The 20503-nt window shown below is 34.7% G+C and overlaps 1 protein-coding gene and 1 long non-coding RNA gene across 2 annotated transcripts; one reads left to right on the top strand and one right to left on the bottom strand.

Annotated features, from left to right (window-relative positions):
* The first annotated feature begins 7375 nt into the window (after positions 1-7375).
* Positions 7376-11773, top strand: LOC104899160 (major strawberry allergen Fra a 1-3). Its single transcript, XM_010686300.4, has 2 exons — positions 7376-7763; positions 11128-11773. Exons 1-2 carry the CDS (start codon positions 7574-7576, stop codon positions 11421-11423), a joined length of 486 nt encoding a protein of 161 aa, XP_010684602.1. The 5' UTR covers positions 7376-7573; the 3' UTR covers positions 11424-11773.
* Positions 7937-8856, bottom strand: LOC125499539 (uncharacterized). The gene is made up of 2 exons (XR_007276435.2): positions 8604-8856; positions 7937-8292 (listed from the first exon to the last, which is right to left on the bottom strand). It is a non-coding gene; the product is annotated as an uncharacterized LOC125499539 (long non-coding RNA).
* Positions 11774-20503: the final 8730 nt, after the last annotated feature.

The following is a 20503-nucleotide window of genomic DNA, read 5'->3' as shown; positions in this document are numbered from 1 at the left end:
TGTTAATTCCTCCAATGGAAATGAGAAATTTCGTTATGTATGGTGCCCATATTTGTTTAGTCTCAGATGAGCCATTTTACTAGTATATGTTGAATTTATGATGCATAAAATTCTTGAATCATGGTAAATACTTAGTTATAGATTTCTTGGCAAGATTGGGGATGTCTCAGATATGTGGCTCATCTAGCTAATATTATGAACACATTGAGTTTCAAGTTATGTATCTAATTATTTATGCTTATGCTATAACTGAGCATAATATGCTTAACAAAACGAGTATTGATATATATTAAGATTTTTTATTGAGTAATAATGAAAAAATGAAAAAATAATAATAAAAATATCGGTTTTGGGGTGGTCAACTGCTCCAGTTTTTGGTCAACATCGAAGTAGTGACTTGCTTAACTGCGCCGGTTTTGACCTAAAACCAGCGGAGTAAATGGTTAAATGATCATGTTTAGGACCAGATCAATTAATCATTGTGAACTGCTGCAAGCCCATCCAATTCGGACCAAAATCAGATCTGAAACCCGATTTTGTCTGATCGGATGAGATTTTTTCCACTAGTGATTCTTTGAAGATCTATATTATGACAAGCACATTGTTAGTACAACAAGAGACTAATTGGAATTGACCCTCACGAATTATACCTCTGTCGCCTAGGTCTTTTATTACGGTTTGCAAGATGAACAATTTTGAAGCTTGAATGGAATTTGAATAGAGTTCTAATAGATTCGAATATAAGTTTGAGTGTTTGAATGTATGTTAAGAATGTTTGTTTAGTATGACTGTGTATTATAAATTCTGTTAACTGTATTAAGAGGTATTAAGTCGTACGAGAAAGTATTATAAATGTTAGAAGATACGTAGCTATTTATAGGCACGGGGAACAGAAAATGACGCAGAAAAGATAAGAGGAATCGTGCGTTAATGTACAGAGCGTGCACCAAGCGCACGACCATGTGCGACATTCACGAGGAATGCGCCTATCACAGGACTCATGAGTCCAACACACTTGCTTTGTGTTTTTAAAATTATGTACAACATTGACATTGTGTGCGTGTGCAACATGTTGCATTAGACACAACATTAATCTGGCTGGTTTTGTATTGTTTTAATATTCTTTTTTTATCCCCTGATGTAATTTATCCTTTCAAAACCGAAATGAGCTACCTATAGGAAACAAAAATCTGATTTTTCAAATATCCTTTAAAATTTAATTATCAAGAATAATTAATATTAAAATATAAAAAATGCAATTAATTATCATAAACAAGTAATTGGGGCTTAAAATTTGGCTTGAATTTGATTAATAGACTTTATATTCTCGAAATGGTTTGGGCTTAACTTGTTTGATTGCTCTTCCTCTGGACTGCGCCAATTAGGACAATGGGATATTTCATAATTGGGTATACAATGGGGAGAAACAATTTTGTATTTACAAAGGGCCTTACTATGGTATGAAGTTAAATTATGACGTTGTTTCGAATCTTTTGATCGGCATTGCCATTAGCGCGGTTGGATTCGAATACTTGAGCCTTTCGAGCTCGAGCCTAACAATTGAGTATTTCTATTCGAGCAAATCGAGCTCGAGCCTAACAATTGAGTATTTCTATTCGAGCAAATCGAGCTCAAATTCGAGTCGAGTTTCTTGTCGAGCTAGAATAAATCTTAACTATCAGGAGTCCTTTGTGGTTTAACGAGCAATGGAGCACGAATCCATCATTTTTCGATTTGAAGTCAAGTGGCCTCTACTCAAGATCGACTTGCTCAATTATCAACCCTCAGTACAACTAAAATAAAACGAAGGGAGTACATAGCTTGCATCAACCATCATTTGTGATGTATACATAAGGTAATATATTCATATGGGTAGTGGCAGATCATTACTTCTAGGAAATTTTTAGCTAATTTAATTGTTTTAAACCTTGACACTTCATTTCTGAAGTAGTCTTGTCCATTTAGTTGTTTGACCATTATTAAAATAAGTAGTTCAAGCAATTGAAAAAGTAGTTTATTAATAAATAGTTATCTTTCTAAGAAATGAAATAATACCTTTTTAGAAACTAAATCAAGTAAAAAAAATTATGTTTGAGTAAATTCTGTATGGTTGTTTTACAATAAAATTGAAAGACCAACCCACTCCAATTTTCCCCTAAAGATGTCACATTGTAAGTTAAATGGATCAAACTAATAAGTTAATGAAGTCACTTTGAGTCAAGGGGGTCACATTTTAGGTTAAAAGAGTCACTTCTACTATAGCTAAGTAATCCCTTCATGGAAAAAAGTATCTCATTGCTTCTTATAAATTATTCAAATAAATAATACAATAAACGAGATACTATAATTGCTTACTTAGCTCACAAGAAGAAACAGAAAAAAAAAATTAACATTGATATTACACCAATATTTTATTTTTTTAATATAAGGTATACAATAATGTTAGGAATGTATTTTGAATAAAGAAAAAGGAGTGTTGATTACGACTGGAGAAAGATAAGAAATGAAGCAAAAGAAAACAAAAATAATTAATAAAAAATATACTTTTTAAATTAAATAAGATGGAAGCAAAAGATTTGGACAAACTAAAGAAAAAACCATTAATTTAAAAGGAGGAATCCAAGTATGAAAAGGGAAACTTTAAAAGCGCCAATTTGATGTAAGTTGGAGAGTCGAACCCTATATGTCGCCTAGGATCTCCTAATTTTGCTTTAAATTTTATTCGCTGAACATTATGCCACAGTATAATGTTATTCAGTTGTTTCTTTAAATTTTTACAAATTATAAGGTGGCAAGGTCCCCATCCGTCCCTTCTATAGTCCGCATCTACATGTGATATCTTGTTATATTCGTCATGATATAAATTATTCAAATATCAATTTTTATAATTTTTACTTTCATATAATTAATGATATTAATGTTCATAATTCTGATTGAATTCCCCATCTTCAATAATTTAGACAACCACCCAACTACTGCCAAATATTATCACAATCACTGCCTCTCTTGTCTCAATTCTCAACATTGCCATTTATGCCCCTCTATCATCACCACCACCAGAACCTCCAATAACCACCACCTTAAAAACAGTAAACGCGACCTTTAAAACAGTAAACGCAACTCAAAATAATGAAATAGCTAACATTAAGCCAAATTCAATGAACATGATAAAATTCGAATTTAAAGGGCACAAAATTGAACATTAAGTCAAATCCAACAAACAGCGATAAATCTATACAAATATATTAAAATGTGTTCTTATTAAGTGAATTATGTCGCATGGTAACTAAATTTTATTGAAATCACTAACACTTAATGGAATCTTGCAAAAAATGTTCGTTTTGCTCTGATACTAGCATGTGAAATTATAATATTGTGCTTCCTCCATCACCACCACCGCCCTACCAAATGCAACAACCATGCTTTCCACCATTGCCGCCACCACCACCATTAGCAACACCACCACCCCCACCCACTCCATAATCACCCCACCCCAACACCCTAACCAACTATGAAACAACCACCACCTCCACTCATCAAAAAATTGACCCACCCCACGATACTAACCAACTACAAAACCACCACAATTCATAAATGGGGGTTAGTAAAGAGAACAGGATCGCAAGTGTAGTGAGTTTCTTGGAGTTTTTGTGGTACTTGTGGTGGAGGAGAAGTAATTTAAAAAAAATACTTTTCACAGTAAAAAAAGAAGGAAGCAAAAGATATTGGACAAAATAAAAACATTAATTTAAAAGAAGGAACCCACGTATGAAAGGGAAACTTTAAAAGCGCCAACTTGATGTAAGTTGGAGAGTCGAACCATATACGTAGGATCTCCCAATATTGCTTTAAATTTTATTTGCTGACCATTATGTCACAATATAATGTTATTCAGTTGTTTCATTAAATTTTTACAAATTAGAAGGGGGGCAAGGCCCCCATACGCCTTTTATAATCCGTTTATGCATGTGAGATCTTGTTATATTCGTCATGATATAAAATTTTCAAATATCATTTTTTAAAATTTTTTTTTTACTTCTATATAATTAAAGATATTAATGGTCATAATTCTGCATTCGTAAATGTAAAAATTCAACTTTGTGGATTGAAAAACAAAGGTAGTACAATAACCTTACTTTCCTAGTAGGCCATGTTTCTACTAATCCAAATATGATGATACGAAAGAGCAGTATTTTCCTTCGAAAATAGGTGCATGTCTTTAAACAATCTTGGGTGTTTGGTTCACAAATGGGAAAGGAAAATGGTTTAAGAAAGAAAGATAAGGAGAATGGAAAGTCAACCCTTAAATTTACTATGTTGTTTATTTCAGGATATCTAAGGGAAATATTAATATATCACCATCTCTCCACCACCAACACCACCACCACCACCACACTTTTACTTCCAAATTACATCACCTTGCCGCCACCACCACACCCTTCATTCGGTGCCACCTCAACTATCACCTTCACTACCTCCTTTTTGCATCGCCTTATGCTTCTTTCGGCGTCACTCTACCACCTTCTCTTTCTTTCGGCGTCACTACCACACCCCCTTCCCTTCTTTCATTGCTGAGACTCTCTCTCCTTTACTACTGATGTGGTGGTGTTTATTTGTGGCTGGGATGGCTTTTGGGTGGCAATCGATGAAGTTTTTTGCTCTATTTCTTATATCTACTTGTTGGGGTGGTTGTTTTTTCATGGGTCATGTTTGGTTCTTTAACTGGATGATGGCTGGTTTTCGAGGGTCGATTGTCGAGTGTCGTGGTAGGTTTTTTCGAGAATGGGGGTGGATTTATGGATGTGTTGGTAGGTTTCCGGGGGGGTGTTTAGGGGTGGGGGGATCTTCAATAGGTGGTTGGCGTGGGGTTAGTGTTGTGGTTAGTGTGGGCCGGTGCTGGTGATTATGGTGGCGGGGCTGATGGTTGTTGGTATTAGTGGTTGAGTCAAGCGCTCGTGGAGTGGTCAAGGAGGTGATCAATGATATTTCAAACAAAGGGTAAGTGAAACCTTAGGTAGGATGAGAAATGGATGTAGAGAAGTTTGGAGGTAAGTGTAGGGTAAAGGGAATCATTGAATAGATCAAACAAACATCAAGTAAGAAAATCAAATAAGTTAATTCGCTTACCTTTGCCTAAAACTCTTACTCACCCACCCACCCACCCACTCACTGCTCAGGAGCCATATGCTAACTGGAAAGTGGTCTGTGGCATAGCATAAGGACACGGACTTACATCTAGCCACGCCTTTATGCCCTCTCAACGCCTCAAAATAATGGGAAATTAAAGGGTTATTTTCACTAGCATATTATTCAAATAGACTTCATACCAAAAATTTATAATTGATATCCTATTGATAGTCAAGTAGTCAACGACCTCCTTTGATTAGAAAATTTCTTTTGACACATTCACACTCGTTCATCCACCAACTCTATTTCACCTACTCAGCTACTCTTCCCACCACATTTTCAAGAGTCCGCATTTTGTATCTCATAACTGTTGTATCACGTGTGTGTCTTATTCTTATTAGTTAATATTATATATTTTTTAAATCCCCTTATTATATAATATACTAGCATTTTTTGGTTCGAACATAAATTAATAATTACTTTTAAGATTCTAATATGTTTTTCTGAATTAAATATTTCATTAGTTTTCTTAGTTATTTATTCATTATTATTTAAATATAGTATTGAGAGAAGAAAATATAAAACAAAAGAAAGTTTGTGCTCAAATAAAGTGGAAGAATTCGTGTATCACATTCACTGATTCAATCGTTGATATTAATAAAGTGGAAGACTTTGATTTATATAATTGAGATTACTAAATAATAATCAATATTTAGGTTTTATAATATTATAAGTACAATTATTGATATGAAATTTATGTTTTTTTTTCCTAATTGTGTAAATCAACTTATATTGTTAATTTATTTTTTGTTCAGAGTTTTCACATCTAAGAAGAGGAAATCATTCTCCTTAATTAGTTTATTATTTAATTGAAATTTCAAATTTAATTTCATTGTCAACTTGTTCAATATATATGGTAAGTAGGAAAAAGAACATACTATTTTACATTTGGCAATTTAAATTCATTAAAGATATATCTGATATATTGTAAGGGGACACCATTTTCCTCCGATCCCCTCTTCACTTATATAATAATAGTCTTCTATGCACGCGATACGTGCATCGATTATTTGGATTTATTCTTAATAAATTTCTTCGAAATATAATTATATAAGTGTGATTTATAATTATTGTTATACAAACTAATGTAATTTATAAAGTGTTTAGAAATTCAGAAAAAAAAATTAGACGTAAAGTTTTGTAGTCAAATTAATTCGTATTTTTTTTTTATTGAGTAACTATTTTTCTCATTATATCAAGTTACTTTGTTAATGCTTTTTTAGTTTATTATTGGAATTTTGATCCATCTTTAAATTAGGAAAAGATATAATTGTGCAAAATCTAAATATTCAATTAAGTATATATTTAGCCAAGGATGAAAAAGACATTTCATAGGGGGACACCATAGCTCTCCCCTTAGCGTATATAATAGAGATAATATATAGAAACGAGTTCCCATGAGAATGCATACTTACATGAGAAATGAGAATAAAATTTACGCGCTGTAACTTTTACGAATTAGTGATGTAATTCCAAAAAAAAGAATATTAGAAGAAAAAAAATCCAAAATTTTTTTTTTGACTCAAAATCGTTTAGGAGGGTATAACTCTAATGAACAAGTATTGTAACTTGTAACTCTAATCCAATTGTGTGGTTGAGTTTCATTCTCATTTCTCGTGTAAGGAGCATTCTCATGTGATTTTAACATCTAGTTACTTTATTGAAATAGTGAGTCATAGTCATAATGACAACCAATAAAATATAGTGACATATTAATGCTACAAGAATTATGTGATCAAAGATTTAAACTCGTTATTTAGATGCTTAATTGGAAAGCTTGTCTGAGAGCCCTATCTTTTATAAAAACTATTTTTAGGTCAGTATTATATCCCGTATAATTATATTTTTTTATTTATAATATTCTACTTTGAAACGATAACATCAAATATAACTTGATTTAATGAATAATACTTTAATATATAATTTTACAGTCATCAGATCAAATCTTAATCTATGCATTTTCTTATTTTTTTTTTAAATTAATTGTATGTGAATTATATGTTGTAAAACAATTTAAAAGCGACACATAACACCATTTTTCATTTATTAACGTCTTTTAAATATCTGTACACATTTCAAAAATTGATACATTATACATAGAAGACAATATAGAAGTTTTTCAAACATGTTGATCCTAGAAGAGTAGAAGACCATATAGAAGTTTTTCAACCATTCAGTAAAGGCTGCTCCAGCAGTCCAACACAGACCAAACTTAACGCGATGCAGCTTCTTTGTTACTACCAACTTTACTTTCGCCTAGTCCCTCCATCAATAAATATTAAATCCGATTCTCATTCTTTTCATATTATTTCATCGACTTTATCTCCATTAGCCAGCTATTCTTCCAAGTAAATTAAGCCCTTTAGTTTTATCCTCAAAATTAATAATGGGTGTGATTACATGCACATTGGCCGACTTCACCAGCCCGGTTGCCCCGGCACGGTTATTCCAAGCTCTGTCCATTGACAGCCATAACTTCTTGCCAAAGGTTGTGCCTCACTTTGTCAAATCTGTCGAGTTTGTTGAAGGTGACTCTACTACTGTTGGATGTGTCAAACTTATCAGCTTCCCCGATGGTTAGTTATCCGTACAATTTATTATTACTTTCTCTTCTAATGTACCTTCTGTCCAAAAATATGACTTAATCATAATAGTGGTTCCTCAACGTCCAAAGTTGCACTTTACTTACCCGAGTGCTAAAGTTACAGTTGAGTACCCAAACCCAAATTCTATTATTTTTACTTGCAGGTTAACTTTAATAAAATAATAATAAAAAATTATTTTTGCAGAATTTTTTTTTTCTCTTTCTAAAAGATATATTATGTGTTTCTTTCTCCTTCCCTCACTAGGCCACCAGCCCACCACCCACACCAACCACCACCTTTCCTACCATCCACCACACCAACCACCATCTTTCCCACAGTCCACCACACCCACCACCACCTTCACCAGCGTCCACCACACAACCACCACTTTCACCATCGTCCACCACACCCACCACCACCTTCACCACCAATCAATCGCCTTCACCATTGCCCGTTCACCTACCACCACACCTACCACCACCGACGAAAGATAAAAACCTCCCAGAAAATTAAATCCAAACTACAAAAACAGATATAAGAACCAATCGAAAACATTAGAATTCGAGCATCTCATCCCCAAAACACCAACATCAGATCTAAGAAAAGCACAAAAAAATTGAGCATCCCAACCCCCACAACCACCAAAACGAACCAAAATCCCCTAAATTAAACCCAAAATCCAGGAAAATCAAAATCCAACCCCATATATCATTTTCAAAAACAAATAATCTTCAACAACAAAAAACAAGAAAATCGAATTGAGAAAATTGAAAAAAAAAGTGAAGAAAAAGGTTAAATGGGAAAATTTGAGAAATGGGTTTTAATTGTTACCTTTTAATCTAATTTATACACCAAGTTGCTCACACATTTGGTACTACCTTTCTGGGTGTCTCATATCTTGGTGATTTCATGTTGTTTTACTTTTGTGCAACATCAATGGTGGGTTTTGGGTTCCATTTTGTTTTGGTGATTTAGGAAAGTGGTGAATGACAGGAGGTGGAGTAGAGGATGGAAGGTGGTGAATCTGGTTTCATGAGGAAGAGAGAGAAAGATTGTTATTCTCGTTTTCAGTGTCAAATGAACCTTTTTTATTAATTTTATTTGAAATTACCTAAAAATTTAACAGATTTGTATTTTGAGTGAGCGAATTACAACTTGGGTGAGTAAACTGCAATTTTTTGCAAAATTTTAGTACCCTCTTTTATGCTTAACTCCCAAAGATTTATCTATTTATTGTATTTTTACGGTCTATAACACATATTTTTAACATCAGTGTTTTTAAAAAAATTATAAAAAAAATATTGTAGAATTACACGTTGAGATGAATCTAACAAAATTCAACATTAGTATTTTTGTGTATATACTACATATCAATGAGAATATTGGTAAAATATTTAAAAATTTAACCATAAAAAATGAAACGGAAACTATATTTTAGAAGGGTGGGAGTAATATATTAAACGTGCAATCCGACTTGCGTGGACCCGGTTCACACTTAAAATTGTGTGGACCAGGTCCAGGCACGTGACCCGTTATATCATTTTAACTTACACTATATCATTTTAACATACACTATATCATTATAACATACACTATATCACTTTAACACACCCTATATCACTTTAACATACACTATATCACTTTTAACATACACTATATCACTTTAACATACACTATATCATTTTAACACACACTATATCACTTTAACACACCCTATATCACTTTAACGAACACACACTATATCACTTTAACATACACTATATCATTGTAACATACACTATATCATTGTAACATACACTATATCACTTTAACATACACTATATCACTTTAACACACTATATCATTTTAACATACACTATATCATTATAACATACACTATATCACTTTGACATACACTATATCGCTGTAACATACACTATATCATTTTAATATACACTATATCATTTTAACATACACTATATCACTGTAACATACACTATATCATTTTAATATGCACCATATCATTTTAACATACACTATATCATATCAATATACACTATCATAAACTCACGTGATATGGATCGAGTGCACACTAATTAGTCTGCACCGGGTTCATATTAGTTTTTTTATTAAACGTGTTCTCCATAGACCATTTTCACCTAATTAACTTTTCATTTTTTAACAGAATCATTTGCCGTTTTCTCGAGGAAAACTAAATCATTTGACAATTTAGCGATAAAGTATTCTTGATATAGGTGTGATGGTAATGCTTGTCTAACCGCATATCAATATTCCTAATAACAAATAACAATAACAATAACAATTACTATTCTTATGTATTGTTGTTGTTGTAAACTTATAACAAAGTATATTACAAAAACAGGAATACAATTTCTCATTTCATCGTGTTACCATAATTTATGGTAAGACGATAACTATCTGATGATAAGGAGACACTTTTTATTAAAGTGAACCCCGGCTTTTATCAGGCGACCTCTTATACGAAAGTTAAGTTAAAAAATTACATTAAATGAAAAAGTCAACCTTTTTAGGCAAAAAAAATGATATTACACTGATGTCATTGTAAAGCGAATTTAGACAAGACTTATTAAAACAGGTATAACAAAAAGTACTATTGTTATGGTTTCTATATTAATATAACATGTCTTTTTTTGTTGGACATGTGTGCCAGTTATACCCGTTCCTATATTATATATAAATTTTATAGAATTTTTTATTATTATTATTATTATTATTATTATTATTATTATTATCATTATTATATTATTATTATTATTATTATTATTATTATTATTATTATTATTATTATTATTATTATTATTTTATTATATTATTATTATTATTATTATTATTATTATTATTATTATTATTATATATTATTATTATTATTATTATTTTATTATTATTATTATATTATTATTATTATATTATTATTATTATTATATTATTATTATATTATTATTATTATTATTATTATATTATATTATTATTATTATTTTTATTATTATTATTATTATTATTATTATTATTATTATTATTATTATTATTATTATTATTATTATTATTATTATTATTATTATTATTATTAGCAGTAGTAGTAGTATCAGATTAGGATCTATTAGTGTTTACAAAGTTCTTTAGCTACATCTGCAAAATGGTATATAAATAATTTATTATTAGTAGTAGTATTACACTATGATCTATTAGCGTCTATCAAGTTATTTAGTTACATCTGAAAAATAAAGGTCGTGTATACCAACTAGCAACTACGTACATATATTTTTATACGTCGATCATGCAATATTTATGATTGTGAATTATCATGATGATAAAACTATGATGTTAAATTTGACAGAGGCTCCATACAGATATGTAAAAACAAGAGTGGATGAGATTGATTCTAGTAACTTCTACAGTAAGTATACTAGCATTGAAGGAGATATATTTCCTGATACGTTGGAGTGTGCTGTATATGAGAATATATATGAGGCTTCTGGTGCTGGAACTCACTACAAGATGGTCGCCCACTATCACATGAAGGGAGATAATTTGATGAATGAAGAGGAGATTCAAAGTGCAAAAGGAGGAGTCCAAAAGATGTTTAAGGCTGTGGAAGAGCATCTCGTGTCCAACCCTCAAGTATATGCTTGAAGTGCTTATCCAATCACATTATTGGTTATGATTTCGATATCAATTTCTTCATGTGAAGGAAATATAAATTGCAATAAAAATGAGATTTTGTAGGGGTGTGGTGGTTTTTTTTTTTTTGTTTTAATTTGGTGTGAGATTAATTATGTATTTTTGTAAGAAAGTGCTGGGTAAGAAGCCAAATATTGAGTGATTTTAAATTTCATGTAGTATTGACGTACAATTCCTAGGTGACTAAATTAGATATAAGCTGAAAACGTTGTGTATTATTTTCTTTTAGACTTCGTTTGGTAGGGCATAAAACTTTATTTGGAAAAACTTTTTTTCTCTATTTTAAATTTTTTATTGTTTGATTTGCAAAAGAGTGTAAAACTATTTTTCCTATGAGTTAAATTGTTCTTCCAATGATGAAAATCCATTTTCCTTTCAAAAAGAAGGGAAAACTATTTTCCTTCATTATGCTTATCTTTCCCTTACACTCCTCTCCCTATGTTCTTCCTTTCTTTTTCATTTTCCTTTCTTTTCATCATTTTTCATACATGGAACCAAATAACGGAAAAATGATTTTTGAATTGTGTTTTCCATTGTAAATTGTTTCCATGAAAAATATTTTAAACTGAAAATGTTTTACGCCCAACCGAATGGAGCCTTAATGGTAGTGGTGATTTACTTATGGCATGCAACATGCTTGGATTAAATATAATTTTTTTACAAGGAGAAAGAATAAGAACTAGACCTAATTGGGAGGCCAACATTAAACATTCCTTCGGATGATAAGGAAAAAGTGGGCACAAACGCGGAAAAAACAATAACAAATAGAGAAGCTTCACGACTCTTGCGCACCATGAAATTAGCCCGCTGATTTGCTTCCCTAAAACATTGCAAGAAATTAACCTGTCGAAACCTTGCCACATCTTACCTGCATCACAAATTACAGAGTAAATGATCCAAGGAGGTTTCCAAATATTGTTCATAGCATTAATGAATGTAATATTATTTCCCTCAAAAAATGATATTATCAATATTGAGATTACGGGCCGTTTTAATACTTTCTTTAAGATCCCAAGCCTTCGCTTGTAAAATAAAATACATATGACGAGTCAATAGAATTAGCACCCGCAAGCATTACATCACCTAAATGATTTCTGATAACAAAACCAAGCACAACCTTGTGATTTTGAAGCTTAGAACAGTCAAATTAATTTTATATTAATCTTGGATAGGGAGAGACCAACAAATAACCCTCTCACACCAAAAAATGGTAGGGTTTTTTAGACTTAAAATATAGAAGAGCCTGACCTAAATTGAAAGAATCATTCCAATCTTTGAAAAAACTATAAATAAATATTTTAATTTCACGAGCAGCAGAAGGAGTATCATTAAAGGTGGTTTTGATACGAGCAAATCGGATAAACCACCAAGTAATGGTTAACTAAGTGATAAATGTGTTATTTGCTATATATTTAGTCCCTAATTTTAGCTTTATAGTTTATCTCTATCATGTATTTTTAGAATTTTACTAATTTTAATATAAGTAAGATTGTTTATGTTAGTTATACAATTGTATAATATTAATTTTACTTAATTAGCATGTTATTTTGTCATAGGTGATTCTCATTATTATCTCACCCAATCAAGTGAGCAAATCAACCAAAGGTCACAAAAATGCAACATGGGAAACGAAGAAAAGAAGAAAAAAAAAAAGGAGTTGGATACAAAAGACACAGCATGATGATAAATCTCCCACTATTTAGAAACATTTGGATTATCATCACGTAAAAGTTTACTCAAAAGTTAGAGAGAGAGAAAACCCTAAAACCTAGGGAAAAGAACCTCTCAAAGCGAGAGAAATAATCATCACAGCCGACATTAACTGCTACCACCGTTTTCACCTAATTCTCCACCAATAATCTGCAACGAACCTGCAACAATCATGCATAGATCCTGTAATTCCTTTTGTTCAACACCTGGCCTTCATGCAACTAAGGTCTAGGTTTCCCACCAAGATAAATCCAACCGGATTCTTAGTCCTTAAGAGTATCTCTATCTTACTGCACTGGGTTACTTCAACTTTCTTCTTTCAAATTCCTACTTCATCACTCCAACTGTCTAGCCTATCATTTGCAATGAATTCTCAACAACAAAATCCCAACCACACCATAAACCCCTCGAATTTAAGGCAGCATCAAAGGATGTTTACTCAACGCATGGGCATTTTAATACACCACCCTCCAACCAATCAACCTAGATCCTCCATAAATTGGTCCCACGCTATTGTAGGCATGTTTTTCGACCATTCTCCCCCTAACATCAGTTTCGTTTCCAACATAATAAACAATCACTGGGATATTCGTGAGCGATTCGTGTGCAACGTACGGGGCCTTATTTTGTTTTTGAATGCTACAACCTGCTTCATAGAGAGGCCCTCCTCACGCTTAACACCACCTTCATCGACGGGAAGCTTATCACTTTCCGTCCTAGTACAGAGGAACAAATACCAGCTGCGGTAAATTTCAATATGGCACGAATATGGATTCGCATTCAAGATCTTCCTTGGGGGTTTTTGAATACCGAATGGACTGTTCGTATCTTGAGTCACGTAGGCCTGGTTGAAGCAATCGGTGATGAAAACTCAGGTTTGCCCCATCAACCCTTCCTAAGAGCCAGGTTAGTCATTGATATAACAGAGCCTTTAATTAATTCCTGGTTATTTTCTTCCCATGCATGGTGGTAAGGTTGATTGGATCTATTTTAGATATGAAAGAATCTTTAAATTTTGTAAAGAATGCAGTTGTGTTGGGCATAATACCGGTTGTTGTCCGTTGTCTGCTTATGAGGCACAATGCCTAATACAACGTCGTATTCAAGCTTTTGAGGATAATGGTATGTTAATCCTACAAACACATGAAAACCTACCCTTATACACCAATATGATACGTGGTTTAATTGACCGTTTTATTCATCGAAACCCTAGAGTTAACCTTCTTCAAATCCGACCACATATGGATCCACCAAGCCAAGACCCATATTTGTTCCCCCACCTCTACGTCCCTCACCAAACGAACTCCGACTCCTCTTCGAAAGAATATTATGACACATTTCCCGAGCTTCCACCACCATATCATCAAAACTCCTACATGTACCTTTCAGATGAGAACATACAGAATTACTCCAATGACTCACCTGACATATCATCCTTCCCTCAGCATACACCACAAAATTTACCAGATACCCAGCGAGTGATTTTATCTCCTGGAAGGCGCTACGGACTATCATCAGATACATGCGCCTCTTTCACTCCACAAAAACAACCTACCTCACTCGATTTCGATTTAAATCTCCCTCCTATAAACCCCCAACCTATTCCCACTCACAATTTTGAACCGTTAAACTCTTTAGCCCCAGATGTTCCGAACCCGGACCAACAAAGAAGCCGTTTCAATTTACTGCAGCGCCTTAGTGAATCTAAATGGGCCCAAGGTCCTCTGCGTATCATAAACGGGTTCTGTGTTCCTTTTGGGCCTCTAAATAGGGAATGCTCACAGCCTTCCCCTCCATCAGAAAGTATCATTAGACCTGAGAATGGAAGTTTGGCTAGTCTTGTAGCGCAGGGTTGGGCCTTACAAGCTCCCGGGCCAATGGAAGCTGGTCCTAGCAATTGGGTGGAAAGAAACTTAAGTGATTTACAGATAAATACTAATAACGAAGACGCAGAACGATCTCCACAATCTCCTCCTGAGCTTCGTTCTATCTCCAATCTGATTAATAATCGTTTTTGTATCTCACCACCTATTTTTGCAGATGATTTTAATCCCCTTTTGCAGGATCATCATGGAGTCGTTACAGGTCAAGCGCGATCAGACTAGATTTACTTGCCCACTTCTCACTTACAAATTAATTTTACATCATCGGATCCTGAGGAAGATAATAATTATGATGATATAACTGTGCAACCACAAAGGGATATTGTTCTGGGTCTGCCTGCACAATCAAGAGATTTTGGGGGCAAAAGATGCCGTGAAGCTGTCATTGACCGACACAAATCTTTGGAAAGTTTTTTTCTATTTGCAGGAACTCATGAAACCATAAAAAAGAAACGACGAAAGAAGAAATATGAGGAATGGGATGCTAAAGGGGGTTTTAATATGTGTATACCAACTAGGTCGAAACGAGTTATTTCAAAATCAGTTACAAATATTTCAATGGCGAGTGATTTGGGTGTGGAACTTGAATTTCAGATACGAGATGACAAAAAAAATGAAGTGCAGCAACTTCTCCCTGGACCCAACGGGTGACTGGAGTTTAAAACGCAGCAAACAAGCTAGTTCTTCACTTAAGGAAGATGATCAGACTACGGATGTTGCGCTAGTTGACACTGATCATACTCCTACTTTGATGTTGACAGATTCGGACATGGATACCTCTAGGGAAGTGATTGACCCAATTCAGTCACCCCAAGCTCCATGAGTATTTTCTCTTGGAACTGTCGAGGACTAAATGACAGTGATCATCCGGCAGTTCCTTATATGTTTTGGTTACTGTCTCAGTTTAAACCGTCCTTTCTCTTTTTGCAAGAAACTAAATCCAGTGTAGAATATGTACAAAGTTTGTTAAAGTCTACTAATACTAAGTCTCTAAGTCTTATTTTGGGGTAGATGCAGTCGAAACACGGGGGGGGGGGGGGGGTTCGGTTCTTTTTTGTTGGGAACCCTTTTCGGTAGAGGTTGTAGAAAGGTCTAGTAATTTCCTATTTTGTAAGATATCAGCGATAAATGGGAATGAATGGCACTGCCTGTTTTTGTATGGAGCCCCTCACAATAGCCATCGTCAACAATTATGGAAGCACTTACACCACCTCCTAAGTTCCGTTAACAACTTTTTGATTGTTGGGGACATTAATCAAGTCGATCAATTTTTGGATAAATTAGGTGGCAGCCCGTTAATCAAAGGATGGGATGACTTCATGGCATGGAAGTTTAATTTACATTTACATGATATACCTTTTTCAGGGCCCAAGTTTACATGGACGAACAATAGAGATTCCGATTAACTCATTATGGAACGTCTGCATCCTGGGTATGCTTCCTCGGATTGGTTGACTGAATTTCCGGAAGCGCACATACGCAACATGCCTATTATTCATTCTGATCATGGTCCGATACTTCTACAATTATTATCACCATCTCGCCATGCTAGGCGACCTTATTAGGTGGAAAATTGGTGTTTGCATCTTTGTGAGGTAAAAGCTTTTGTACAAAATATTTGGCGCATTTCAATAGTCGGGTCCGCAGCTTATGTGCTTTCACGACGGTTATCTATGCTCCGTCAACTATTAAAGGTCTGGTGTTTGGATAAAAAACTTTTTTGTGGGGTGAATTGGAAGAGTATCTCTGATCAATTGCAATTTCAAGGAAACCAGATTACAACTCTAGATCATAGAAGGGCTTATAACCAACGGCAGAGCACTTTAACCTCCGAAGCTACCTTAGCTTTCTCGTATTGGCGGCAACGGATAAAAAACAACTATATTCAGATAGGGGAGTTGCCATCAAAAGTTTTATTCAGTCGTCTTCGACAACGTAAACAGAAAAATATGTTTCATATGTTGCGAAATGTTGCGGGTATATGGGTCAGCACGCCCCAGGAAGTGCACGAGCTTATCCACCTACACTTCAAATCTTTGTTAACGAACAGTTCATCTACGGCCGTAACTGATGATAGTATTGATCTTGTGCTTCGTGAACTTAATCTCCCAACTGTCTCTCCTAGTGATTGTGAAAACCTTCTACGTCCTTTCTCAAGTCAGGAAATTTGAGATTCGTTCTTCTCTCTAGCATATGATAAATCACCAGGCCTAGATGGTTTTAACGCAGAATTTTTTCAGAGTTATTGGCCAATTGTTAGTCCTTGCGTTACGGAGGCAATACAACGTTTTTTTGCAACGGGGTTTTTGCTTAAGGAATGGAATGCAACATTACTAGTGCTTATTCCCAAAATTAAACCGCTGCAAGAGGTAAATCATCTCCGTCCTATAAGCCTTTGAAATGTTCTATATAAGTGTATTGCCAAATGTATGGTCAACAGATTAAAAACTCTTCTACCCCGATTAATTGCGGATTTCCAAAACGCTTTTCTTCCGGGACGACATATGGATGACAATATTCTTATTTCGCATGACCTTTGCCACATCGTCAACAAGCATCGGCGACAAAAGCACTCCCTTGCCATTCAAACTTGATATGAATAAGGCTTATGATCGGGTGAACTGGTTATTTCTACAGAAAGTTCTTGCTGCCTATGGATTTCCTGCTCATTGGATTACATTAATCAGGGAGTGTATCTCAACAGTGTCTTATCGCATCGTCATTAACGACATGGCTACTACACCTTTCCATCCAACATGTGGATTGCGACAGGGGGATCCCCTATCCCCATATTTGTTTTTATTTTGTATGGACATCCTTTCCCGCATGACTTCTATTGCGACTGATATCATATTGTTCCAAGGCATACGTCCTCACAGGAGACCTCCGTATATTTCATACCTTTTCTTTGCGGATGATGCTATGTTCTTTTTTAAAGCTACATCTACTTCTTGCGAAGCTGTTTCCACACTCATCAACAGGTTCTGTGATATATCAGGTCAAGTTATAAACTTGCAAAAATCATTTGTGAAATTTAGTCCTAATACTTCTGAGCATGATCAAGAGATATACAAGCAAATGTTTACGAATGGACGCTACTCCATCGATGGGTACGTATCTGGGAATTCCTATCGATATCCAAGGTCCTAAAGTTCAGCACTTTACACCACTGTTAGATAAGATATCAACGACAATTAGCAAGTGGAACCACATTAACCTTTCTCAATCCGCCAAGCTCATTATTATCAATGCCATTCTAGTTGGGCAATTAGTTCATTATCTATCCATTTTGAAAATTCCAGCTACAATCACAAACAAACTGGACAGTTTGTTGGCCATGTTTTTTTGGGAAGATCGTCATGGCAAGGGTATTCACAAGAAACAGAAATGTGTTCTTCAAAGCGAGTATTTGGGCGGTCTTGGAGTTCGTAATGTGGCTATCCTTAATAATGCACTTTTATTGAAGAAATCGTGGAGAATCAAGCGAAATACTTCCCTTTTGCTATCAAAGGTTTTCCATGGTTCCCGCCTCCCTGGCCAACCCCATCTTATTCACAAGCGTCATCTTTCCTGGGGGCATCGAAGTATTCGGATGACAGACAAACTACTCACCGAACAGTGTCATTGGAAGGTTGGCAATGGACGGAACATCAAAGTCACAAATACGAATTGGCTCGCCGGCCATGACCCTCTATTTAGGGACAGTACAACGTTGGACTAGGTTAATATTAGAGTAGCAGATTTGCTTCTCCCCAATATACAACGTTGGGATTATTTGAAAATCACATCTCTGTTTGTTCAAGCTACGGTGAGTCGCATTAAAAGTATCGAACTTGCTCTGGATCCATAAGCTCGTGATTTCTTATATTGGCCATGCACAACTTCGGGCGAATATACAACCAAATCTGGCTATGACTTAGTACTACATCAGCAACATGATATCTGTAGCATGACCTCTCCCCTTGATACGAAGTTTTTTCGAATCATTTGGAGACTGAACATCATGCTGAAATGGAAACTTTTTTTATGGAAGCTCTGGCACAACAGTTTGGCCACTAATGCCAACCTACATACAAGAGGTATCAGCTTGTCGAGTGAATGCCCTATTTGCCTCGATGAGCAAGAAACGTTTCAACATCTCTTTCGCTTTTTTCCATTGGCATTGGAAGCATGGAAGGAGAGCCAACTTATCACAGAGAATCAGAACACGGGTTCTCTGTCATTTAGGGATTGGCTACGATACTGGATCTTTCATTATCACAAACAATTGGTTTCTATAGAATCTAGTCTCCCTACTTTTATTGGCACTCTTTGGACGATTTGGATGGTACAAAATTCTCAAATTTTTCGTCACCAGCGACCCTCGGAAAGATCTATCAGTATAGCACACCACTAGAGCATACAACAACATTTGTGTTTCACTCAACAGAAGCACGACCCATCCCGAAATCCTCTGGATCCTTGCCCTCCACCTGGGTTTCAAGGAGTGCATATTGGCCGACAACATAATAGTATCTTTTCTTTTACTAAGTCTGTTGCAGGTACTAAGTTTCGCGGCAATTATAGGTGTGGTATCGCTTGGATAAGCGATGCCGGGGACCAGGGAGCTATAATGCAGCAAGGAGATATATACTATTCTACGTCAACTGTTCAAATGGAAGGGTTGGCTGCCCTGCGAGCCTTATCTTGGGCTAACAAGAAAGGTTACCGCCAAGTCAAGCTTTGCACGACATCACACGTTTTGGTTCAAGCTCTCCGGTCTACAGGTCCTCACGCGATTTCCATCCGATGGACTATAGCAAGTCTCTTAAACGTAGCTGACAGCTTCGACTCATGTCTCGTGCTTCAGGTGCCTAAAAATCAAGTTGCCGAGGCACGTTCTTTAGCGTATTGGTGTAGGAACAATAATTTTAGTTTTTATGTTTTTAGGGCTTTTTATTTTACTTGTATGTTTATCTCGATGTCAAAAAAAAAGATAAATCTCCCACTGTTCCACTTCTTGTTACCTGTACATGAAGGAAACAAGTCTAACCCTCCTATTCTTACAAAGTGTGGATTATGAATTAGGATACACAATGCTCAATGTGCACCCTAAAGAACATATCATCATTATAAAATAACATATAATTTAACATTAAAGAATATCTAAATCTCCAATTACAATGAAAATAACATATGTACAGTAAATATAGTCTAAATTAAAAGAATATACCTTCGAAAATTCAAATTTTGAAAAATAATCTCACCAACAATCATATTTGAATAGGTGAAACAAGTTGCAAGATTTAAGAAAACAAAATAACAACATTTATCTCAAAATCATGTACGCTTAAAATGTTAAAACTACATCGTTTAGTAGAGCGTGCTCGATCGTCTATATGCACTTGAGTGCATGTTCGAATTCGGGTTATTCTGACTTAAAAACTGATCTTATCAACT

Source organism: Beta vulgaris, chromosome 7, assembly GCF_026745355.1.
Source record: "Beta vulgaris subsp. vulgaris cultivar EL10 chromosome 7, EL10.2, whole genome shotgun sequence".
Lineage (NCBI taxonomy): Eukaryota > Viridiplantae > Streptophyta > Magnoliopsida > Caryophyllales > Amaranthaceae > Beta > Beta vulgaris.
This window is presented reverse-complemented; position numbering and strand designations above follow the sequence as displayed.